General features: G+C 54.1%; 1 protein-coding gene across 1 annotated transcript; it reads right to left on the bottom strand.

Moving 5' to 3' along the window:
• MMP2 (matrix metallopeptidase 2) lies at nucleotides 1–24,722 on the bottom strand. The gene is made up of 13 exons (XM_025852435.2): nucleotides 24,291–24,722; nucleotides 21,528–21,754; nucleotides 20,415–20,563; nucleotides 19,213–19,341; nucleotides 18,804–18,977; nucleotides 15,921–16,094; nucleotides 14,875–15,048; nucleotides 12,967–13,122; nucleotides 11,382–11,517; nucleotides 7,834–7,970; nucleotides 6,612–6,771; nucleotides 2,379–2,488; nucleotides 1–908 (listed from the first exon to the last, which is right to left on the bottom strand). The coding sequence occupies exons 1-13, from the start codon at nucleotides 24,444–24,446 to the stop codon at nucleotides 805–807; spliced, it is 1,986 nt and encodes a 661-aa protein (XP_025708220.1). The 5' UTR covers nucleotides 24,447–24,722; the 3' UTR covers nucleotides 1–804.
• Nucleotides 24,723–24,953: the final 231 nt, after the last annotated feature.

Genomic DNA, 24,953 nt, shown 5'->3' on the forward strand with positions numbered 1-24,953 from the left:
TGCCACTCAATTGGTGTCTTTATTCATACTGATTGACATTTCCCATGGGGAACTGTTGAAGGGCAGGGGGGCGGAGCTGAGCGGGGAGCCATGGCTTGGTTCTCCTCCAGCCAGTGGAGGAAGTGATGGGGTAGGGGCGTACTAAATAGAGTGAACAAGAAGAACCATCCCGTTGTGGGCTGAGATGCACGGTGGAGTGACTTCAGATAACCTGAGTCCTTCTGTCAAGAAATTCGATGTCAAAGTGGAAAAACAGAAACAGAAAGCAAAGAACAAAGTGCACACAAAGCAAACTGCTAAGGTAGGAGACGTCCTAAGGCAGGAAGCAGTGAGAAGCCCGGTGTGTGGGGTGGCCAGGGGACCATGCCCCTATCCCACTGCCCCATGCCAGGCCGGGCTGTCGGGCCACCAGTGCCCTCTTGAGACAGTCTCTGTCTGTTGGCTCTGAGGGTGCTGTAAGCCACAGAAAGTCGTGGCGGGGGAGAGCCTGAAGTGTGGGAGCACCAGGGCAGCCCAAGGCGGGGCTGCATTGAGAATATCAAAGCATCTCTTTGGGGGTGGCTCTGGAGGGCTGGTGGGATATGGAGTGGGAGCTGAGGGCAGCTGGGAGGGGTACAATCAGCACCGTTCCTTGGGCACAGGGCAGAGACACTCTCCAGAACCTTAAATTACCAGGGAGGGGTGAGCACGCCGACTAACTACAGAGCTGAAGGCTGCCAGGCCCATCCGGGTCCTTCCCTGGCACTCAGGGCTCCGTAGGCAGAAGACGATGGAGGGGCAGGGCCTGGGGGAGCCAGGGCCTGCTCAGCAGCCCAGCCAGTCAGATTTGATGCTTCCGAATTTCACACTCTTCAGACTTTGGTTCTCCAACTTCAGGTAATACGCACCCTTGAAGAAGTAGCTGTGACCTGGCATGAGAAAGAGGGGAGCCTGTCATCACCCCATCCACAGACATAGAAGGTTCTGGGAGCTTTGAGAGTCACCTGCCATACGGAACAAGTTTTTCAACCAGAGAAGACCCCTTGGAGACCAGAGGAAGGAGAATGGCTAGGGAAGTAAGCTCTCCGAGGCCCTGTTTCTTCATCTTGGAGGTGGGGATAAAGCTAATGACCTCTTAGAGCTTGTGGCGAGGATTAAATCAGATAACATGAGCTATTATTAATATAAATAACAGCACTCCACTGAGCACGGGCACAAACGAAGCACTTCCCACAGACCAGAGTTGGCAAAACAGGAGGCTTCTGGCCCTGTCAGACCTACAGATGGCTTTGATTTGGCTCACACAAGTGTTTTGTTTTGTTTTGTTCTGAATGCTGAGTAAGTTGCCAACATATAAACATCTGGAAATTTCACACGAAAATATACATTTGTCACTTCCTTTTCAAACAGCCGAATACCTAATGGCTCGAGGCCCCCATTCTTGCAGCAACCATGAGAAGCAGATGATTATAAATAAGCCATGTGCATTCTGGTTCACCACAGACCTCACCCCCCCCTCCTGTCTGCCTTGCCTGCCTCACTCACCTGCGCTATTGGCCTGGCAACTATGGGCCTTAAACTGTGTGACTCCTGACATACATGACCTCATTTACTGTCTTGAAAATCCCAGCACATAGTAGGTGCTCCCTCGATGCTTATTCTTGAAGATAATCCTTAACCTAGCCCCCCTAGATTGTACACAGCTCTTTCTTGGACATGTGAGACCTTTCATCACAGGAGGTTAGGGCCATGTGATTCGCACAGGATAGGGGCTCAAAAGAAATCTTTCTGGAACTTAATTGCAACCTCCTCTAAAAAAAGCCAAACTGGACTCCTTTCCAGGTCCCTGCAGATCTCACAGAAACCTCAGGAACATGTTTTGCAAACTCCAAATGCTATCCCTTGCCGATACTGGTTGTATTTTATTCAGCGAGGGATCAGGGGCGAATGGAAGTGCGTGGGAGATCTTTGCCACATCAGCAACAGGGCATGACAAAGTCTGTCCTGTCTCATATGGAGCCATCCTTCTGCTAATGGGAGGCAGTCACAAGGCCTCCTGTGGAACCTGAAAAGGCCTGGACCAAACCCCAGAATGAATCCAGGGCACAGAGCCCATGTTTCTTGTTCCAGCAGGCCTCCTGCCCTCCCCTTCCCTGGCTCCAGGCCCTGCAGCTGTGAGGGGCCTTTCTGGGTCTTACTGCCTGGGGCCGGCTGAGTGAGCGGAGGTCAGGGGTCTGGATGCCTTCCCAGCACCGGGTTGAAGGGGCTGGTTTGTTTTCCCCCCTGAGCGCCGCCTGCCTCCCTGCACAATGAGGGAGTGTGTGCTTCGGAGGAGCTGGGCCCTGGATGGGGGTGGGGAGGCATGTCCTAGAAAGCGGACAGGGGCCTGGGCAGCTCACCACCGCCCTGCAGGTCCACTACGGCATCCAGGTTATCCGGGATGGCGTTCCAGGCATCGGCGATGAGCTTGGGGAAGCCAGGATCCATCTTCTTCTTGACTTCATTGTATCTGCAAGCAAACGGATATGAGGAACCAGTGGGACCTCCCTAAAGACCAGCCCTCCTCCAAACCTGGATGGGAGGGCCCAGCTGCCGGTTCCTAGCTGAGCCTGGGAAACCAGACCTAGCTCTACTGGGAGTCAGCTGGCTGGAGTGGAAGGCCAGGGAGTCAGACTGGGGCCTGGATGCCAACCCCACTACTCATTAATTACGTGACCTTAACCAGTCCCGTAAAAGCAATCTTGTGATTATTGCTAACGTGTAAAGCAGTATGTTAACCGCTTTCCATATACTTTCTCAGTCAATCCTTGTGACAATCCCAGGACATGGTTACTACCGTAATACCCATTTTACAGACCAGAGGCTTTGAAAGGGCACCCAGCTTCCAAGTGGCAATCCAACCCAGGCCTGTCTGGCTCCAGGGCTGCAAGTGGCTCTCTGAACCTCCACTTTACCAACTGTAAAATGGGGCTGTATTTAATGTTTTTAATTGACATATAAAGGAAATGAAAGAACATATGCAAAGTGCCTGTCTCTGTATCTGGTACTTCGTAGGTATTTGGGAAACGTTAGTCCCTTTATAAACTCTGATCCCCGCTGCGGTATGAGGAGCACTGGACTAGGAGCCCACAGACAGGATCCAGCCTCAGCGTTCTTTCACTGAGAAGCTTGGACAAACTGCTGCTTCTTTATCCCTCAGGTGGAGGTGACAATCCACATCCCGGAAGATGATCTCACCTGGGACAGCCAGGTTACAACGCACGGTGGTACTGGAACCCAAGCCCTGTTAGTCACAGGGCGGGCCTCCCGCCACCCCGGTCCCTGCTGCAGCTACCAGGGTGAGTAGTTATGCTGGGCTGGGCCTTTTATCCAGCTAAATACCTTGAGTATTAGCTGGCATCTTCTTCTGGGCTAGCAATACCGCCACCTTTTTCACTTCGGGGAGAATTTTTTGAAATGCTGAGGTCACTTTGATTCCTTTGCTTCTCCACTTACACTCAACCTATTTATTGTTCCCTAAATATTTAAATGAGCTCCCCCTCTGTCTGCCTGTGGATATTGCATTAATCAAGATAAAGTCCTGCCCTCGTGGAGCTCGTTTTCTAGACAGACCCGTGTTTGAATGCCGTTCTGGTGACGGCCAGGCTTTCCTCGGCTGTGCCTCAGAGTGGATCCTCACCCCGACGGCCAGCCCGACCACCCCGACCCGAGACCGTCCCCCAACAGCTTCCCCTGTAAGTTCCCTTCTACAGGGGGCTTCACTTCCCCCTCTCCCCGTCACCCTGAGAACTGCCAGAAAAGCCTTCCTTGATCCCAGCTGCATCATAAGACTGCTTGCAAAACCTAACATGCTTCCTCGTGAGCTGGCGTCCCAAAGCCAAGTCTGCAGCTCCAAGTCCCAGCACTCCATCCACATCGCCTCCTCTGACACCCCTGCTCAGAGCTATGTGTCCTCTGCTTGTGTCCAGTCTGCCCACAGAGGGCAGGCAGGGCAGGAAGCAACCCCATTTTATAGATGCGGACACCAAGGCTCAGAGAAGTGAACTGATTTGGTTCCAAGTTCTTTTCCTCGAGGAAGAACATGTCATCATGGCAACAGAAAGTGCTAGCTCTGCAGGGGCCTGAAGCTCTTCATTTAGCGCTCTGTCCCCAGGCTCCTACAGTGCTTCCTGCTGGCTGTCTTTTAAAAAGGTTTCTTTTGGGACACCTGGGGGGCTCAGTTGGTTAAGGGTCTGCCTTCGGCTCAGGTCACGATCCCAGGGTCCTGGGATCGAGCCCCGCATCGGGCTCCCTGCTCAGCGGGAAGCATGCTTCTCCCTCTCGCATTCCCCCTGCTTGTGTTCCCTCTCTCGCTGTGTCTCTCTCTGTCAAATAAATAAATAAAATCTAAGAAAAAAAGAACACAGACACTTGCATCCCAGCTTTTCCACGGTTGAGACACTGCAGCTTCAGTTTCTTCACCTAGAAAATGGGGCTAATAATACCATCTACCTTAAATAAGAAATAAAAGTGAAATGCACATATGTCTATTTCCCTCATTCTATCATAAGCTCCACAAGGAAAAGTGGGACTATTTCTTGACCACTGCCTTCCAGAAGCACCCAGGTAAGTGCCTAGCACTTGGGAGATATTGAATATACATTTATGGGCTTTGTGGAAGCTTCCAGAAGCAGGGGCTGGGTATTCCCCGGCATAAGCTAGGGGAAGCCAAGCTGAAGGCAGATGTTTGTCCTCTGTCATCAGCGGTTCTCTGTCCGCCTCCAGGGGCCTCTGCAGACTCAGCTCCAGTAACAGTGTCTCGAGTTCATCAACCGCCTCTTTTGGGAGGCCCATCTGTCTCTCCTGAGCTTCAGATAAGGCCTTCGGCTCCGCTGCTTTTATTTAAGTGTCACTGACCTACAGCAGGGCCTCCTGGACCCCAGCTTCGGAAAGTGGGCCTGTTGTAGAAAGGGACTGGGAAGCAGGTAGCTCTGCCCGAAACCCAGCAAGACACCGCCACGGCCCAAGCACCTGCGTGCATACACACACTCATGTTCACACGTGGCTACATCTGTCCTATGTGTTTCACATCCACAGGGGGCACTGGAGGGAGATTACAGAAGTCCTTCCAACACCATGAGTCGTAGACACTCGTCTTTATGATTTGATTCTGAGATTCACATTTCTGTGTGTCTGTGTTTCTCACTGTCCGCATTCTAAGATTTGGAGATTCAGGGCGCCTACCACACTGAGATGCCATTTGTAGTACATGCTGGTGCTGAGGAGTGTTCGGAGCCTGTGGGCGGAGAGTCCGCTCCAAGGTTTCCTGGCTGTGTTCCTTCTTGAGGCTTGCGATATCCACCAGCTTGAGCTGCTAAGTGTCTTAACAATACGTCTGGAATTCCTCCCTGACACAGGCAAACAGCTTCTGAATGCAGGGCAGCTGGGGGTGGGGTGGTGGGGAGAAGGGAAGGGGCAGAAGAGAGAGGCCTGGGAGGGAAGCTGGACTGTTCCAGGGATGGCAGACAAAGGGCCCAGATGCAGTAACAGCCCGAGGAGGAAGGCAGGGACCAGCCCCTGCGCCCCCCATCCCTTCCCACTGACCGAACGACCCTGAGGGTACCCGGGAAGGGCGTGGGGTTAGGGGACAGGAGATGCGGTTATCATCCTGGCTCTGTGGTCAACACACTTGCATTTAAGCAACATACACCAAGTTATTTAATTTCTTTGGGCAGTTTCCTTGTCTGGGGAATGCAAAGAATTATAATCAAACTCTGGAAGTCTGGGCAGTCTTTCCCTGACTGTTCTTGGATATTGGGCTCCCTGACCCATAGCCCTGACCATGGCCTCTTGGAATTGAACCCTTCCCTTTTGATGACCTAGAGCAGGGAGCTACCTGCTTCCGAACTGGCCCCCTGCCAGTCTGCGCCCACAGACACTGGGTCTGTGGTAGACACGCCCGAGGGTGCCTGCTGCTTCCCGGGAGGCCTGATTTGGATGCTCCGGTGGGCAGATGGTACACCCATCTCTGTCTTCATCGTATTTTGTCCTCTGTCCCCTGCGCCCCGCGCCTTCACCACCCTTATTTCTGAGGACCCCACTATCTCCGGTACAGTATAGAACAGTGAAGAATAAATAGCATGTTGTCTGGGAGCCAGAATTCCAAGGTTCAAATCCCAACCTGCCACGACATGGCTGTGTGACTTTAAGCTAGACACTTAACCTCTCTGAACCCCAGTTCCCTCATCTGCAAAATGGGAACAATAGTAACAATACTGATCTCATAAAGCCCTTGAAATAGTGTCTAGCATATAGCATCAGTAGTAGAAGCTGTTAGCTTTATTTTTATTACCCCCTTTTGCAGCTTGTCACCCCCAGATGGGAGGCTTTGGAGAAGGAAAGGAGGTTCTGACCAGTCCCATACCAGCAACGTGCACAAGGATGTTCATCACTCGGGGACCTTTCAGACGCCCTGCAGCCCTGGCAGGTTAGAGGTCAGAGAGGGGGCATCCGTGGCCCCAAACCGCCGACCCTGACCCAGGAAACAGGAAACCACAGAGCTTCTTCTCCATGTCCACATGGCTGGCTATGCTGTTCTCCTTTCTACTGCCTCCGCCCCTCTGCCACCGTGTCCTCACCGCTAACCCCCTTACCTCCAGAACTTGTCTCCAGCAAAGATGTAGGTCTTCTTGTTCTTGCTCCAGTTAAAGGCAGCATCCACGCGTTGAACATCAGGGGGCAGCCCCAGGCTGGTCAGCGGCTTGGGGTACCCTCGCTCCAGGGTGCTGGCTGAGTAGACCCAATATTCATTCCCTGGGGCGGAAGCAAAGGGTGTTTTGGTGGCTGGTGCTGAAATCCCTCAGCCTGGTCTGTTCCTCCCATCATCTGTCTGTCGGGGACCCCACTGCGGCCATTCTCAACAGGGACACAGGGTCCCGCTCACTTCCAGTTTTGTGCCCAGATCAGGACTCAGGTATATGGTTTTACCAACTGCTTACAGAAGCTGCCTGGCCAAGGAGATGAGTGGGGGCGGTGGGGTGCCTCCAGCCCTTGCTCGTTCACCAAGCCACATATGCTAAATACGCCTGCCACGAAGACCTCTTCACTGGCACCACAGCCCAGGACTACTCTGGGTTGGAGGATATGGGGACCCGGCTGGTAGAACATGTACCTGTTATGCGGCCGAGGCTTTGGCTGCCCCAGAAAACCGTCCCTGTGCTCACACCTCAGACCAGGGCAGGCTCCTGTCCATCCTCCCTCTCCTGCCATAGCCTCCTAGCTTGTGAGCTCCGGGAGGGCAGGGCCTGGATCCCTGGCACACTGTAAGTTCAGATGAATGCTGGATGCACAGGGTTTCCCAAATGTTGGCCACGTGACCCTACCTTGATCATTTTTACCGCTTGCAGAGACTTTCTGTGCTATCACTTACTTCATATTTTGCTTTCAAGGAATTCATCTTGAACTCCATAGAATTAAATTATTTATTTTTTTGGAAATAAATTTATTTTAAACGTTAAAAATGTCATCCCCTTTTAAAAAGTTCTGGCTAAAATTGTTGTCTGCCAAAGGCTCTAACATTAGAAAAGTGTTAAGAGACACTTTTTAGTGCCGGACATCCCGGCACTAAACTGTGATTTTCCTTCTAGAAGAGGAATTAGAAGGATTGAAAATTAAAAGGTAATGGGATGTTCACTCTGTGGGCTAGTGCTGTTTGCTGTTGGGTGTCTGAGCCAATTTCCCAGATGAAGCCCACGCTTTTGGAACTGATGGTTGAAAGAACAGATCCAGAAAGGAGAGGGAGCCCCCACGGGTACACAGGAACCATGGTGCAGAGCCCTGGGGAGCCAAGGGTCAGGCAGAACCCTTCCCACACACCTGCAAAGAACACAGCCTTCTCCTCCTGCGGGGCCTCGTACACAGCATCGATCTTTTCTGGGAGCTCAGGCCAGAATGTGGCTACCAGCAGGGGCCCCATGGGCTTGTCCCGTGGCGTCACTGTCCGCCAAATGAACCTGGGGTGGGGGGCAGGGGACACAGGAAACCACATCTTCGGTCACTCTGCAGCTGTTCCCACATATGCCTCCCCACGCCCACTCAAAAACTTCCCAGCGATGATGCCCTCAGAGGGGGAGGCAAGGTCAAAGGCATACTGGAGAAGGACTGGAGAATGGGCAGAGCCCCCTCTGCAAAATGCCAGGGCTGAGAAGCCACATTTTTGCTCCCTGTCTTGCTCCCTCCTCCAGGAAGCCTTCCCTAATTACCTCTGTCCATACCATATTATTCCTCCTCGGAGTCTTTTAACACTGAGTGCCTTGGAATAGTAGTTTGATTGTTTTTTTAAAATGTCTCTTACTAAATCAGAAGGCCACTGAGGCAGGGGCCGATGGTACTCAAAGTATTTCCTGAATTGGAATGGACGTGTGCACTTTGGCAAGGGTGAGAGCTATTATTATTTATGGAGGACCTACTAAGTGCCAAGCACTTTGTGTGTCGTGTAAAATGCAACCTTCACAATACAACAAGATAACATGCGCTCTTGGTGGTCTACCAGCATCTATGATACATTTATTTCCCTATCATCCTTCCTCACACAACTCCTGTGTTTATGATCCAGGCTTGCCCATAATTGGACCCCATCCCCATTCTGCTTAGCTTAAGCCACTGGTCTCCAAGTTTGATCCCCAGACCAGCAGCATGAGCATCGTCTGGGAACTGGGAAACACAACTTTGCTGGGTCCCACTCGAGACCTATGCACCAGACTCTCTGGGCTTGGGGCCCAGCAATCTGTTTCAACAAGGCTTCCAGATGATCCTAATGCATGCCAACGTTTTGAGAACCGCTGGTCTAAGCCTATCAAAGCTTAGCATTTCTTGGCAATTGGCACTGATTCAGCAGTTACTGTATGATTTATGTGGGCCCAAGGAGATTGAACAGACTTGTAATTCACAGCTGGGGAACCTCTCACTCTCTCCTGCTGGATGTGGCCAAGGAAGCCTACTGCCCCCATGGCCTCAAGGGACCCGGCCTTGAGGGGAAAACAATGCAGAGGACGGCAGTGGACAAAGACATCACTGAGTCACTGAGCCTCTTTCTGCCCCCGGAGACAACCCCACCTCTGGACTCTATACCACGTGCGAGCGGTTTCTCTCCGCTGTGTCAGTTGGTTTGAGCTGCGGATCCCTGTTACTTGCAGCCAAAACATCCAGCTGCAGGAAGGTATCACCATCCTAACTTGGCAAATGAAACTCAGAGAGATTACGGTATTGCCAGGATTCAAACCCAGATCTGCCTCCGAGGTTTGGGTTTACTTATCTTGTGGTATTACCCTTCTCACTCCCCCAGTGCCTACCACCCATTTTTGCACATGGCTGGTGCTTATTTACTGGTTAATTCAACGAACCCATCAAACGCTCATCAACTTCCTTTTGAAATTACGCTGTGTCAGGCCAGGGGTGGCTACAAACCAGGGCCTGGGCTCTGCACCCTTTCCTAGGGCCACATGTCTCAGCTCCGAATGTCAGGGCCTCCCGAGTGGGAAGAGCTCCAGGCTAAGGACAGTGCTGGACAGTAGGGCCTGATGGTACCTGACTTCTCACTGCATTTTGAGTCTCCTCTCTCTCTCTCTGCATTCTGGCCATCTCCCTGTTGGCCAGAAGACTCTGCAAAAAAGCAGGGCATCTGCCCCCCCAGCACCTAGCCCAGTGCCTGGACCAGAGGAGGTTCCTCACAAAAGTTCACAGAACATCTTCAAGCCTCATCAGGCTCTCTCCATCCCTCCCCCAAGCCAGGAATTCTCATATCTCTGTGGCTCCGCTCCTGCAGGACCCCCTGACTCAAATACCTTCCCAACCTGTCAGCTCATCACTGCCCCCTGGGTCTGCTTCTCCTTTAAAGGCCCTGGACACTCGTGGGTGTCCAGGCAAGCATTTTCCAAATGCTTCTGCAATTCCATTCCTCTCATTCAGCTGTGGACTGCTTTCAGCTCTCCCTGCCTCTGTTTCCCAGACTTGACTGCCACTGTTCACACTTCAGTGTGCGTAAGACTCACAGGGGAATCTGCGAAAATGTGGATGCCTAGAGCCCACTCCCAGAGATTTCAGTCAAGAGGGCCTCGGGGTGGGCGCAGAACCCACACTCCTCACATTCACACCCTAGGGGGCCCACGGACCTCTCTTTGAGAATGCTACTCTAGGCATTAGGTGGCCCCTCTGCTCCCAGCACACCATCTCCTGCCCCGAGCTCCTAAAGCAAAGTAGCTGGCACAGTAAGTGCCAAAGAATTGTTTGTTGACAATACTAGCTAGTATGATCGAATACACTCACCCTGTGTCAGGCTTTATTCTAAGCATCTAGTCTTACAGCATCGAATCCCTACAACAGCCCCATGAAATAGGTTAGAATACCAGTTCCATTTTATAGATGAGGAAATTGAGGTACAAAGGAGACACATAATTAATTAATTTGCCTATAATCATACAACCAGTAAATATCAGGTCCAGGATTCCAACCCAGGCAATCTGGCTCCAGAGGCCATTCCATCAACTACCACACCTTATGGATGGATGGATGGATGGATGGATGGATGGATGATGGATGGATGATGACAGACTAATGGATAATAGATAAACGATGATGGGTGGATGGATGATGGACAAACAGATGAGTGATGGATAGATGTATGTACGTATGTACAGATGGATGATGGACAGACCCTTTAATGCAGTCCTAGATAATGTCTGCCATCCTCTGGGAGGGCTAGGGCAGCTGGGTGAGTCTCAGCACTTGGTTGATTGAGTAGGGGCCTTTATCTCTAGCATGAAGGACACCACCTCTCCCCTGTGGTTACCTGCTCCTCCTACAAAGAACGATTTGGCTATCTGGGGTCAAGGCCATTCCAGGAGAAAGCCTGGGGGAGCCTGGATTATTGTTTCCAATTCTTCTCTCCACGCTTATCTTAGAATCATACATCCATGTGCGTTTGCCATGTGACCTCACAGCACCACCCTCTACGATAGGTGTTGGGCCTGGCCATGTGATTTGCTTCAGTCAATGGAATATTTTCAGACATGATGTGAGTGGAGGCTTTAAATGTGCTCGTGTGGTTTGATTTGGCCTCTTGTGCTTGTCATCTGCCACGAGCAGCTGCTAACCCCAGGAGAAGGAGTGACATGCAGAACGTACCCGAACCAAAAACCACAGCCTGAAGCCCAGACACCTAGCAGACCCACAGACTAGGAGAGAGCAAAAGAGATGCCCGTTGCGGTAAGACACTGACATCTGGAGGCTGTCTGATACACAGGACAAACTGTCTCTACAGGCCATTCTGTGAAGCCCCCAGCAGGCTCCCTGACCAAGGGCTGGGGGCAGAGGAATAATGGGGAACGCGCAGAGGGCAAGGACAGGAAGCAAGCTCCCGCACTCACCGGTCCTTGAAGAAGAAGATTTCCCCACGGATCTGAGAGATGCCATCAAAGACAATGTCCTGCTTGCAGATCTCAGGAGTGACGGGTCCCAGAGTTGGGGTGGGGCCGGTGCCCGTGCCAGCATCAGGGGAGGCTCCTGCAGGAGGCAGACGTGACCTCAGACTCTCCCCAGCTCTAGGGGCTCTCCCCACCAGGCTGAGCCCCCAGGGCTGCCCACCCCAGCCTGTGAAGGGTCAGAAGAAATAGCATTCTGGTCTTGGACTGAGTGCAGGGACGACCCAGAGATGACGCTTGGACGTGGGGGGAGGGCAATAAAGAGAAACCAGAATCCCAAGCACCTGGTACTTGACAAATGCTCTTTGCTGACGTCACCTGAACCAGTCCTCACCACATCCCTGGCAGGAGGTGCTGTTATTACTTCCATTTTACAGATGAGGAAACTGAGGCCCACAGAGGTTGAGTGACTTGCCCAACCATTCAAAATGCAAAGCTCAGGTTCTTCAGCCCGCAGGAGAGTCAGGGCCATCAGCGGCCACCTCTGCGTCCAGCATCGGGTGTGTGACACTTTCTCAAGGATTCATCCCTTTGCCCCTCATGGCAACCGGCCACAGTTTAGAGATGAGGTAACCGAGCCCAGGGAGGTAAACACCTGCTTCATCTCTTGCTGCTCGTGAGTGGCAAACACACTCGAACCTGGCGCCTCTCCCTTGATTTAGTGTTCTTTCCCAAATCCGTGTGTCCCCAGCCCTGTCACCCACCACCATTTCCACTACTGTGACTTGGTCCAGGACCATTTCATAGTGACTTTTTTTTAAATGGGCCCACTCTAGCCTCATTGTAAGCGCTAATAAGTAAAGCACCAGTTTCAAGCTCTGGTTGAATTGTGCCCATCACACATTAAAATAAAAGAATCAGGGGCGCCTGGGTGGCTCAGTTGGTTAAGCATCTGTCTTCAGCTCAGGTCATGATCCTAGGGTCCTGGGATCAAGTCCCGCCATCAGACTCCCTGCTCAGTGGAGAACCTGCTTGCCTCTTTCCTTCAGGTTCATGCTCTCTCTTGCTATCTCTGTCTCTCTCTCTCCAAGAAATAAATAAAATCCTAAAAAGAAAAGAATCGGGATAAAACTAGACACTTTCACTCCCCGTATCATCAGGGTCTTTCCATATGCTGGGCAGTTCTGCCCTGTGTTTGGCTCACTGTCCTGGATTCTAAACCTAACTTGGTGGATGAAACCTGGTGACCCTGGGCCAGAAGGGTCACCTTCCTTGGGCCTCAGCTGACTCACCTAGAAAACGGGGAGTCAGTTTCTCCCCTGCCGACCTCACGCAGTGGCTCCGGGGAGCCGAGAGGGGCAGGAACGCTGGTGTTATTTGTAATGGAAAAGGACCATCCAAAGCAAAGGGACTAATGCTTGTAGGGTTGCTCTGTTATCCCCAGACCAGATCAACGCTCCTGCCTCCTGCCTTTGTCTCCTACAGTCCTGGAGAGATGGGACCTTGCTGGTTCCAAAGCCCTGGGCCTCCATCCCAGACTGCATGACCTCCCCAGACCCCCATCCGGATGCCCCCCTACGCTGAGGGTTACCGTAGAGGTCTTGAATGCCCTTGATGTCATCGTGGGACAGGCGGAAGTTCTTGGTGTAGGTGTAAATGGGAGCCATCAAGGCTCCAGGGTCCTCAGAGTGCTCCAGCCCCATCGCATGGCCAAACTCATGGGCTGCCACCAGGAACAAGCTGTACCCTGAAGGCCGCAGGAGGGGAGGGGGGCAGAGAGACCGGGACAGAGGTAAGAGAGCAGTGAGGCTCTGGCCCCAGCGATGGGGACTTTGAGGATAGCACCATGGTGGGGCTAAGAGCCGCGCAGATGGCTCGTACTGATTCTCCCTTCTGAGAATTCAGGGACCGAGAGACTATGCCCATTGCTTTCGAGTAGGGTCAGCCAAAGTCCTTTCCAGGGTGGAATTCATGGGAGCTATAAAGGAGAGCCAGAAGCAGCGACAAATCCTCTACTTCAAGTCCCATTTGTTAAAAATCCTGTTTTCTGGCTCTTTGTGTTTCTCTACAAAGAGTAGGGGCAAAACCTGCACTTCAGGGTCCCCAAAGAGGTTAAGAGGGTAGGTCCACCATTCCTTCCCCAGGAAGCAGTAAAAACCACTCTCCCTCAGAGTGGTTGCCCAGACTCAGCCACAGAGGGCAAACCCCACTGCATACCCTGTTGTAGGATGAATTGCGTCTCCCCAAAAGATAAGTTGAGTTCCTAACCCCAAGCACCTGTGAATGTGACCTTATTTGGATACAGCATCTCTGCAGATAAATTAAGTTAAAATAAGGTCATACCGGGGTAGGGTGGGCCCTTAATCCAACGTGACCTGTATCATTCTAAGAAGAGAAAATACACAGAAGGGCATGTAACAAGAGAGGCAGACACTGGAACAATGCAGACTTCCAAGGGAATGTGGTCCTGCCAATGCCTTGACTTTTAGACTTGTAGCCTCTGAAATGCACAAGAATAAATTTCTGTTGTTTTAAGACACCCAGTTTGCGGCACTTGGTTATGACAGCCCTGGGAAACTAATACACACCACCAGTATACCACATCAGCTCTGGAGTCTCAAGCCACTCCAGCAGAGGGAGAATCCCACTTTGAAGTAGACGCTGGGGCAGAGCAGGTAGCATCAGGCTATGTCCTAGCATGGTGTTTGGCGGGGGTTAAGAAAAACTCCTTTGGCCAGCCTCTTTCAGTTAGCATGATCCAAAGTCCGCCTCATCGTGAGTAAAAAAGAAGAAAAGTCACAGAAAAAGAGGCTGATCTAATTCTGGCGAGCCCTGGACCATCCTCTTCCCTGGCCATCGGGGCCCTCAGGGAGCTTTGAGCCCAATGCCATGGGGCCCTGCAGACTAGAGTGGGCACAGTGCCCCCACGAAGCCTGCTCACTGCACTGACCATGCGGTAAGGTCGTGGCCTATCTCCTGGTCACTCTCTTCCCCAACCTGTGCGCCCTGGAGGGCAGAGAGCTGTCTCAGGTGGCCCAGTCCTCAGCACTCAGCACTGTCACAGACCCCCTCATTCACAACTTGGCAAAGGATGGTGTCGAAGGGGCAGGGAGGGCTCTAGGGGCTCTCTCGTGATGCGTGGAGGGTGGCGTTGGAGGATGAGGCTACCTCTGTTTTCCTCCTTTCTCCTGCCCGCCCAGCTTCTTAAAGGCAGCTCTCCATTGGAATGGGAATGCCTCATAGGGGAATCATTCTCTGATATAGGGTACCCTGTGCCCAGCACTGAATGTTTGGGGTAGTAAGAACCCCAGCTGGAAGGGTGGTCAAGGTCAGGAGGGGAAGCGCAGCTTCCCATGGATGGGCAGGACCTCCGCCAACACAGTGTCTCTACCAACATGGGGATGTCGGGGGAGTGGTGTCTATACCGGGAGTGTGTGGGAGGGCCCAGGAATGTTTCCGGTGCAGGGGCGGGGCGGCGTCTGGTGTCAGAGCCGTGTACCTTGGTCGGGGCAGAAGCCCCATTTGCGGTCATCGTCATAGTTGGCTGTGGTCGCGCACCACATCTTCCCATCGCTGCGGCCCGCGCTGGTACAGCTCTCATGCTTGTTGCCCAAGAAGGTGAAGGGGAAGACACAGGGGGCCCCTTCCGAGTTCCCACCAACAGTGGACATGGCTGTGGAGTGAGGGACATGGGTCACGGAGCAGTAAGGTATCTGAGGCCACTGCCAGGGAACGACACGATGCGGACGTTAACCAACCACGCTCACTGAGCACTCGCTCAGCCCTGGGCCCTGGAGCAAGCGCTTTATACACGTCTCTACAATCCTGTGCAGTAGGGACCATGGGATGGGAAACGGGAGCTTGGAGAAATTAAGAAACTAGCCTGAGCAGCTACTGCTAGAAGTGTCAGGGCTATGATTCAAACCCACGCAGATTCCAGAGCTTTACTCAGCCTCCCATGGATGGGGCCAGAGGGACCAGAGGTAGAGGGGGCTGGGCAGAGCTAACGGTGCCCACATACTTCCTTAGACCGTGAACGTCCTCATCCTGGGTCCTGTGGAGGACCCACCTGGGTCTCCTGCAGAAAGCAGGTGCTTGGTAAAGAGCTGCTGGAGGAAGTAGAAGGAAGCAAGGAAGGGAGGGAGGAAGAAAGGAAGCCGGGAATCCTTACTGCAAAACAGAAACCACAGGCTAGAGATACAGAGAGCAAAGAAAAGCTGGGAAGAGAGACTTCAAGATGAGACGGAGAGAGAGAGAGAGAAATGATTACCAGGGAAGCCGAGGGAATGTGGACCATTCAGGCAGGGTCCTGAGCTGGCCAGACATTAGGCATCCCCAATTTGGCTCAACGGGCTATTGGTGTCCATGCACCATCTGTCCCGATGTGGGTGCCCATGCTGTCCCAGCCGCTCAGCACTCTGGCCGGCAGCCCGGTCCTGGGGAAAGGAGGAGGCGGGGGTGGGGTGGGGAGGGGTCTCTGGGAGGTGTTCTCTCACAGGGCGGGCTGCTGGCCCTGGGGAGGCAGGGGGAGGCGGTGACACCCACCAGTCTCGGGGCAGAAGCCATACTTCTTGTCGCGGTCATAGTCCTCGGTGGTGCCGCACCAGCGGTAGCCGTCCGTGCGGCCCTCGGTGGTGCAGCTGTCATAGGAGGTGCCCTGGAATCGGAACGGGAACTTGCAGGGCTGTCCGTCAGCGTTGCCACCCATGGTGAACAGGGCTGGGAGGGCGGGGGAGAGAGGGGAGGGGTACGAGTATGAGAGGCCACCCGCCTGCTTGGCTGAGGATCGGCTGGGCACTTGCGTGGGGCACAGCGCTGGCGGCCAGGTCACACCAGTGAGGTTGTAATGTCATGAAAATATTCAAAACCTGTCTCTAGTGGTTGATGAACTGATGTTTCTCTGGGCTCCTGGAGAGCATTCCTGCCTCCTTGGCCAGCTCGATCCCTCCCCCTGGGACCTTAGGGATGCCTCCCTCAATCCACCCGAACGCCCTCCTCCCAACAATGAAATGGTTACCACCTGGCACACAGCACGGGGTTCTCCAGAGCCCGGCCCACACCCCAAGGTAACTGTCCACACTGCCTGGCCATGCAGACGGGGGTTGGCAGGACCACAAGGGTCTTTCCACTGGAGAGATAGGAAAACAGTTCTCAGAAGGCTGATTCTGGAACTGCTCCTGGTCATCTCTTTCTTGCTCACAGTCTTTGCCACACACGCTCGCGCGCATGTGCACACGCGTGCGTGCGCGCGTGCACACACACACACACACGCACACACACACACAGGAAACTTCACCTCCCTTTCAACCCCAGGGGCTTTCCTGGATGGCCCGCCGCGGTCCCTGCAGGAGAGAGGAGGAGAAGAGGGGGAGAACGGAAGGGAGGCGGTGTCTTCAGAAACCTTTTAACACACGCTCTGAGCTCCCTCTCTGACCTCCCCAAGACAGAGGCTGTGACTGGACAATTGGGGGACAGTAGGGTTCAGAGTCAGGGCTTGTGTGTCTTGGGTTCTCCGCCCGCTCCCCCATGCCTTCATCCACCCCAAAACTACAAAATGGTGTGTCTCTGGAATTGCCAACTAGCAAAACCACAAGTGCGTAACAAGGACCATCTGTGCGCAAAGGCGCCAGAGGTGACCTCATCAGCCCCCGTTAACTCCACCATGACCAAAATGAGGGCCAAGGATCACAGGACCAGGGCCCCATATCCTCCTACTACCCTCTCCCCAACCAAGAGACCTTCCCCCCGCAGTGGCAGAAACAATGAGCCGAAACTGAAGCCAGATGCCTTGGTGGCCTCAGAGAAGGAAAGGCAAAGCGGTAACCTCCACAGAGGCAAGCCTCTGCCTCTGGCCTCCCAACAGCTGCATGTCTACCACCCAGGAAGCCCCCATCTCCTTTCAGATCCTGCCCCCAGCAAGGATAAAGAGAAGCGGACACTGACTCAGCATCAGGAGGGGCTGAGTAACCAGGACATCTATCCCAAGACCCAAACACGGGCGCGTTGTACGTACTTGCATCTGGCTAAAGACCAAGTAAATGGCTAATGGCCAACGCAGGGAAAAACCAAACTTATGAATTACAGCTGTTTCCACTTCTACGATCAAGGCATTCTGTTCTAATCACAGGGACTGACACATGGCAGGGTTAACTCTGCTTGAATCCCTGCTGGGAAAGCAAGATACATAAAATACTTTTGTTTAAAAGTTTCTGACTTATTAATGGTCAATGGCTTGAACTCTTACTTAAGACGAAGTACTGTGCAAGCTTTGGTATTAAAAGCGTAAACAGGAACACGATTAAGTAGCTCTTCGTTCCTTTCCTTCTGTTAAGATGGCCGGTGCTCAGCGCTCAGTTGCAACAGGGTCAGAGAGATGGACAAACGTGTAAAATTACAGCCAAAAGAGGCATCTATAGATCAAAGAGTCTTTACGGGATGGAGAAGAAACAAGCATTTACAAAATTCATTTTTGGATTTTCTCTGATTTCCCCCTAGTTTTCTGGGCTTTTGACCTCTAGGAACATCCAATCTAACAATGTGACCAGCATGAACATGTACACGTTATCTTTTTATGATTTCTGCTTGAGGTGTGTCTCATTGTGAAGGATATACTAAAAAAGGATTGAGTGTGTACGTCAGTACCCTTACCCCTTTAAAAAACTTCTTCCTCTATATGGTTTCAAAATATCTGAAAATGTTATGTCCCAAGCATTGGCAAAAACACGTACAAAAATACTGAGTCAGGCCTAATGCCTTTGCCAAGACACAGAGATGCAGACACAAGCAAAAAGACCCAGAGAGGCAGATATGGAACAGCCCCCACACCCAGACGTGTGCTTGTCACACACACACACACACACACATACACACATGCACGCGCACACACGCACACACTGGAAGAATCAGCGTCAGAACCAGGAACAATGGCTGACATTCCCAGGGCCGTTGTCCCCAAGCCGGATCGGGCACCAGCCTCGGTGTCTGAGTCTTGCCTCCCAATCCTGCTGTGGGGCTTCCAATCCATCCCCCCACCTCTCCTCATGTCCTTGAGGCTCCCATCCTCGCCTGGGGGTAGAGAGTGGTTCTAGAGAGAACCACCGGGCGTTTTAGCAGTTCTAAGTTCATTCTAGTGCACACTAGACAAGAAATAATTTACACATCAAACCTGTGATTTCACAAATATTGCTAATGGCAAAACCAACCAACCAACCAACCAACCGATTTAATGGAAGTATCATGTAAATAACTGTGAGGGCGAGAAGGACGCAGCCATGACCGTGGCTCACTCGAGGGTGGTGCGGGGGGAGGGGATGCTGGCTGAACGGCAGGGTCAGGCCTGCGGAGGAGGGGGGAGGGCGGGGGAGAGCGGGGGACCGCCTGGGGAGGTGGAGGCTGCGGAGGAAAGCCTGGAGCCGGGCGGCTGCTCACCTTCGTGGGGGCAGAAGCCGTACTTGCCATCCTTCTCGAAGTTGTAGGTGGTGGAGCACCAGAGGAAGCCGTCGGAGCGGCCGGTACCCGTGCAGCTGGTGTACTCCCGGCCGTTGAACAGAAAGGGGAATTTGCAGTACTCCCCGTCGGCGTTCCCGTACTTCACGCGGACCACTAGGGCAACACAGGGTGGATAGTCAGCCTCCCTGGGTGCTTCTTTGGAGACCAGGATGCTGACTCAGCCGGGTTATGTGACCTCCCTCCGGCTGCCGGCTCTCTGCTCCCATCAGAGCAGATGGAGGGGCCCGAGGTGGCCAGGGAAGCCATGGTCCTTGCGGCCAAGGGACAGCGAGGCATGCAGAGGACCAGAGAGGAGACCCGGCCATGACCCGGATGTTCACTCTCTTACCTTGCCCTTCTCCCAGGGTCCACAGCTCATCGTCGTCAAAGTGCGAGTCTCCCCCAACGCCAGGGCCCGGGGCAAAGGCATGAGCCAGGAGCCCGTCCTTGCCATCGAAAGGGTATCCGTCTCCATGCTCTGCAACACACAGGGTCTCGGCTTCCAGCTGTCCCAGCTGGGCTCCGAAACCCTGCCACACCCCCATCCCTGGGCCCCTAGCTGCCCTGACATCCGTCCCCTTCCCTGTCCTGGTGCAGTCATCCAGCCCTGGGAACACAGCATCTCGGTAGAGTTCCTGACTTGACTGTTACCATCCTGTGGTCTACACTCCCCCCTCCAGCCTATACGGCCCCCAGTTTCTCTACCGCTGACCTTCACTGTCTACACCAGTGCCGGTGACATCATACCTACCCACAGACTAATGTGCCACCCCCGTGTCCTCACCACTCTGTCACTGTTCTTCGTCTATACCGTCGTCTGTATCACCTACCCCACATCCACACTGCCGTTTTAGCCCTATCCCTTACCCTCAAGTCATACCATCGCCAATATCCACAACATTCACCCTCATGTCTACTTCGCCACCCAGTGCGCACCACCGAGCGTCAACACCTTTGCCCGTGCCACTTACCCACATCACGATAGCATTCACAATGTCCACACCACCCACCTTCACGTCTACACTGCCGCCAGTGTTCACAAGACCAACCCACACGGCGTCCTTGATCTCGGTGCTAGTCCACTTCCTCTGGAGTCTACACTGCTCCACTGTCTTCTGACCCCCTCTCACATCTAGAATTCCTCGGTGTCCGCCACCAAAAGAACTTCTCTGATGATGGGGATAGTCTTTGTGCGGTTCAATTCAAGTGACACTAATCTCACATGGCCACTGAGCAGCTGAAATGTCGCTAGTGTGATGGAGAAACTGAATTTTCAGTTTAACTTAATTTTAACTAATTTAAACGTGAATGGACCTATGTACCTAGTGGCTACCATATTGGGCGGTGCACACAGACCACCTGCTTTCGGGATTACACCGCCTCCGGGGTATGCCCACTGTCACCTTACCTGCCCCCACATCAATGTGGCTGCCCAGGGTCTACATCTTCTACTTCCCTGTCTAAGCTCTGCTCAAGACCCCGGGCCCCTCTAATGGCCAGACCGCCCCCTTGTCTTTGCACCGGCTCGCTGCTGACCCCTTTTCTGCCTACCCCAGCGGCCAAAGTTGATCATGATGTCAGCCTCTCCATCGCGGATACGAGAAAACCGTAGCGGAGTCACATCACTCCAGACTTGGAAGGCACGAGCAAAGGCATCATCCACCGTCTCGGGATCCAGATCAGGTGTGTAGCCAATAATCCTGCAGCGGGGAGAAATGCATGTGAGGGTGTCTGTGTGCACAAGGGAAAGGGAGTATGCATACGCACACGAGCATGCACGTACATGCCCAGGTGTGTGTGCAGCTGTGTGACCATGCGTGGATGTGTGTGAATGTGTGTGCAGGTGTGTAGTTTGCGAGTGTGTGCCTGAGCACGTAAGGAGTGCGCGGGTTTCTGTGTGCATGTATGACTGTGTATGCACGGGCAGGTGTGTGTGTGTGTGTGTGTGTGTGTGTGTGTGTGTGTGTGTGTGTGTAGCAAAGCTTACTGGGAGAACAGCCCACCCAGAATGCCTTGAGCTTCCGTGGAGTCCTAGACCAGCCCACATCTCCATGCCCTGGCTCAAGTCTCCTTTCTCACCTCTGGCTGGTGGGCGGGGAGGCATGAATAGTGAGTGCATTAAGGGCTACGGGGCAAAGATCTCACCCTTGGAATCTAGCATGAGCCAGGCAGAGGAGAGCTCTCAGCCCAATTAACAACCAATAATAACAACTCTCTGATAGAATATAAAACTCAATTAGCAGCCAATCATCAAATCCCTCCACCCACCCCAATGAGCCCATCTAAGAACAACAGTGACTCGCATTCCTTACGCTCTCACTGTGTGCTGGACGCTGACATATATAGTGACCCATCATATACATGACCAAGCTTAGTTCCCAACGAACCTTCGAGGAAGGTCATGTTTTAGCCCCATTCTGTAGACTGGAAAGCCAAGGCTGAACGCATGGAACCTAACTAGCCCAATGCCCCAAGGCTAGGAAATGTGAGATTCAAGCTCCAGTCTGACTCCAGTTCCTAAGAAAACTTCGTAGGCAAACTCCTTGAGCTGCCAGGCCCTCACCAGATACTCCCCGGGCCCCGGAGAAGGGAGAAGGCAAGGCCCAAGGAGACCCAGTGTCCCAGAGCCCCAGGGCCCTGCCTCCAGCCGCCCTGGCTTGGCACCTGTATGTGATCTGGTTCTTGTCCCACTTGGGCTTGCGGGGAAAGAAGTTGTAGTTAGCCACGTCGGGGTTGCCGCAGCGTGGCTTCCGCATGGTCTCGATGGTGCTCTGGTCGAGTTCCCCCGTCTGGGGCAGCCCGAAGAACTTCTGCATCTTCTTCAGTGTGTCCTTCAGCACAAACAGGTTGCAACTCTCCTTGGGGCAGCCGTAGAAGGTGTTCAGATATTGCTGGAAGAAATGAAACACCCCGAGGCCAGCAGCCATGTGAGGATGGCATCCTGCTGACCCAAGGAGTCAGGGGCCCAACGGTCCCAGGTAGCATCCCGGGTTCCCAAACCAGCTCTGTTGCCCACTAGCTGAGTGACATAAAAGCTGTAACGCGTGGCTTGGGGCACGCATCGGGTGCTTACTATATGCCCCATATAGCAATTCTAGAATGCAGTTACTCTTATTCTCTCCCTCATACAGAGAAATAAATTAAAGCCCAGAGAGGTTAAGAAACTTGCCTACAATCCCACAGCTCACAAACGGCTGAGGTGGATTTGGACCCAAGCCATCTGGCTCCAGAACCCGTGCTCGGAACTATTAACTCTCTGCCACTCTTCTTTACCTCCGCCGACTTAATTCACCCGACTGCTGATGACAGCAGGATTGGTCTTCTCACTTTCCTTATAAAGAGATTCAAGGCTTATGTGCCTGGACTCCAGCGGCAGACAGACCTGGGTTCAAATCCCGGAGCTGTCATTTCTAAAAAGAAAATCGTTCTGTCCTCCGTGCTCACTGAGGCCTAAACAAAACAGATCTCTAGGGAGTTTCAGGGACCAACTGGCTCATTTATCTGTTCAACAAATATTTTTTTGACTCCTACCGTGTGCCAAGCCCTGTGCCACTATTGGGGAGAAACTGGTGAACACGGCAAATGTTTCTAGTCTCCAGGGTTCAAATCCCAGTGCAGGGAGGCGGATGGACCACAGTCCGTGGAAAACTGGATGTGTGATTTGTGCTTTGTTGGAATGGTGAGAAGAACCTGGAGACCTTATTACAGGGGCCCTAACCCTGTTTGGGGTTAGGGGGTAGTTAGAGAAGGGGAAGAGAGGATACAATAATAGTGACAATGAGAGTAATAACAAAGGTTACGTCTTGTTGAGTGTTGACCAGGCCCCAGGTAGCCTTCAAGGTGTCCAGGATTACCTCCCTCTTAACCCCGAGCCCCCACTATCATGCTGTTTGCAGAAGCAGCCGAGATTGAGAAGTGAAGTCATTTCCCCAAGGAGGCCAGTTGCTCATGACTCCCTGATGTGCAGCCAGGCAATCTAAGTCCAGAGGCATCTCCTCAAGCCTCCTCCGGCATGGCCTCTGGGCAACACCGACTCTGTAGGAGGCATGGGGACCCACGAAGCTTTGTCAGGTCTCCAAAGGTCACCCTCAACCGACAGCCACCTCATCAGGCAGGCCAGCTCCAGACCCCTGAAATGAACAGCCCCCTAAAAATGTGAGGTCTCCCCACCCGTTTACCCAGCAGGGACAGAGGTCTATATGCAGGGAAAAGGAGCGGTGGCGTCACGTCCTGAGAAGGGGTTCCTAGGGTAACCAGAGGGTATAAAAGTCCTGTCCTGGGCCGGTTGGGGACCAGGATGAAGGAGAATAGGAGATTTCTGGGGTGGCTGAAGGAGTAAGGAAGCAGATGTCTTGCAGGCTGGAAGGCACATCTGGAGGGGTCCCCACCCCCGAGGCGCTCGCAGGGTGAGAGGAAGTGCCCCTCTGATGCCCCCAGCCCCCTCGTGTAACACTGCGGTCGGTAAGGGGGGGAGCTCCTCCAGCCAGCGGAGCGCGCTGGCAAAACAACCTCTGAACCACAGCCCCGCCAGGAGGGAGGGCTGGCTGGCGGCGCGCCCCGGGGCTCCGTCCACCCCCGCCCCACGCGCCAGGGCCGCCGTGCGCCTGCCCCTCCCTGCGCCTGGCCGGCCAGTTCTCTCCTCCCGTTCTCCAACCCTTCTGGAGAAGTTCGAGGAAACTTTCCGAAGTGCAACCCTTGACCCTCCTGGCCAACTGGTCCACTGAGCCAGCTGAAAAAGATGCGCTCTCTGCTTCCCTCCTGCCCTCCACAACTTGCCAAATGATCCCCTCCCAGGGCCTCTCTCCAGATGTATGCCAAAGGTTCCTTGACTTTGGCCAAGCTCTGCTTTGCCCTGAGTTCCTAGCCACACGTGTGCAAAAGTTAGCCCAAATTGTGTGCCAAAGGCCCCTTTTCCCAAAGTCTCACAGGGGTTCAAAAGATCCTCCATTTTCAAAAGAGACCCCTTTCAGGCCTTTGGCCAAAGGCCTACAAAGACGCTTGCCAAGCCCCGGTTAGCCAATCCCCCAGATGTGTCCAAAAGTTGTTTACAAAGCGGCCCCCTTGCCAGATCCCCTGGATACTTGACAATGCGGCCGTTGTTTACAAAAGAGGTCCCTTCCAGCTGTTTGCCAAAGCATCCCCTGCCCTACCACCACCGGCTTCTCGCCCACCCCGCGGGTCCAAAAGTTGCCAGGTTGTTTATCAAAAGCCTTCTCCCATTACTAAGACTGCCTTAGGGTTTGCAAAAGACATCCCTCCCTCAGCTAACCAAAGACCCCCCCCCCCCCCCCCCCCCCCCCCCCCCCCTTTTCAAACCCCCCCCCCCCCCCCCCGCCCCCCCCCGGGGGGGCTGTTCGGGGGGCCCCCCCCCCCCATCCTCCGAAGTTTCTCTGAACTTGACTGCCGGAGGCGGGCGCTGCAACTCACCACGGCCAGCTCTTTGTCCGTTTTGGGGGCGACATCTCCAGGGAACTTGATGATGGGCGACGGCGCGGCGGCGGCGCGGCCCAACAGGCAGCCCAGGACGCAGAGCGCCCGCAGCGGGCCGGCGAGCGCGCCCCGGGCCCCTCGCGCTTCGGTCATTGCGCTCCCGGGCCCCGCGCCTCGCCCGGGGGATCGCTGGCTCGGTGCGTGTGGCCGCGGCGCCGTCTGGCTGGCGCCTGCTCCGCCGCGCGGCGCTGCGCTCCGAGGGGGCCGCTCGACTCGGTGGCCTGGGCTTGGCCCGGCTCAGCGGCGCATGGTCCGGCCCCCGCGCCCCAGCCCGCGCCGCCGCCGCGCGTTCCCGCCGGTCCTGGCAGCCCCTTTGTATGTTTCAGGCCCCAGATGCGCAGCCTCCAGACACCGCGGGAGGAAGTCTGAGTGCAGCGGAAACAAGGGAGGGGGCAGCCGCCAGATGTGGCCCGCTGGGCTGGGAGGGCGCGGGCTGCGCAGGGAGGGGGGCGCGCTCAGGCCCGCCCCGCGCCGCCCCACCCCCCACCCGCCCTGCGCCCTCCCTCTCTTCTCTCCTTTCCACGCCTGTGAGCCCCGCCGCCCGCCGCTCCTGGCCTCGGCGTGCCCCGGCCCGTGCGCGACCTCGCCACCCCTGCCTCC

This window comes from Callorhinus ursinus, unplaced genomic scaffold (genome assembly GCF_003265705.2).
Source record: "Callorhinus ursinus isolate GAN/ISIS: 27379988/994484 unplaced genomic scaffold, GSC_fseal_2.0 scaffold56, whole genome shotgun sequence".
NCBI lineage: Eukaryota > Metazoa > Chordata > Mammalia > Carnivora > Otariidae > Callorhinus > Callorhinus ursinus.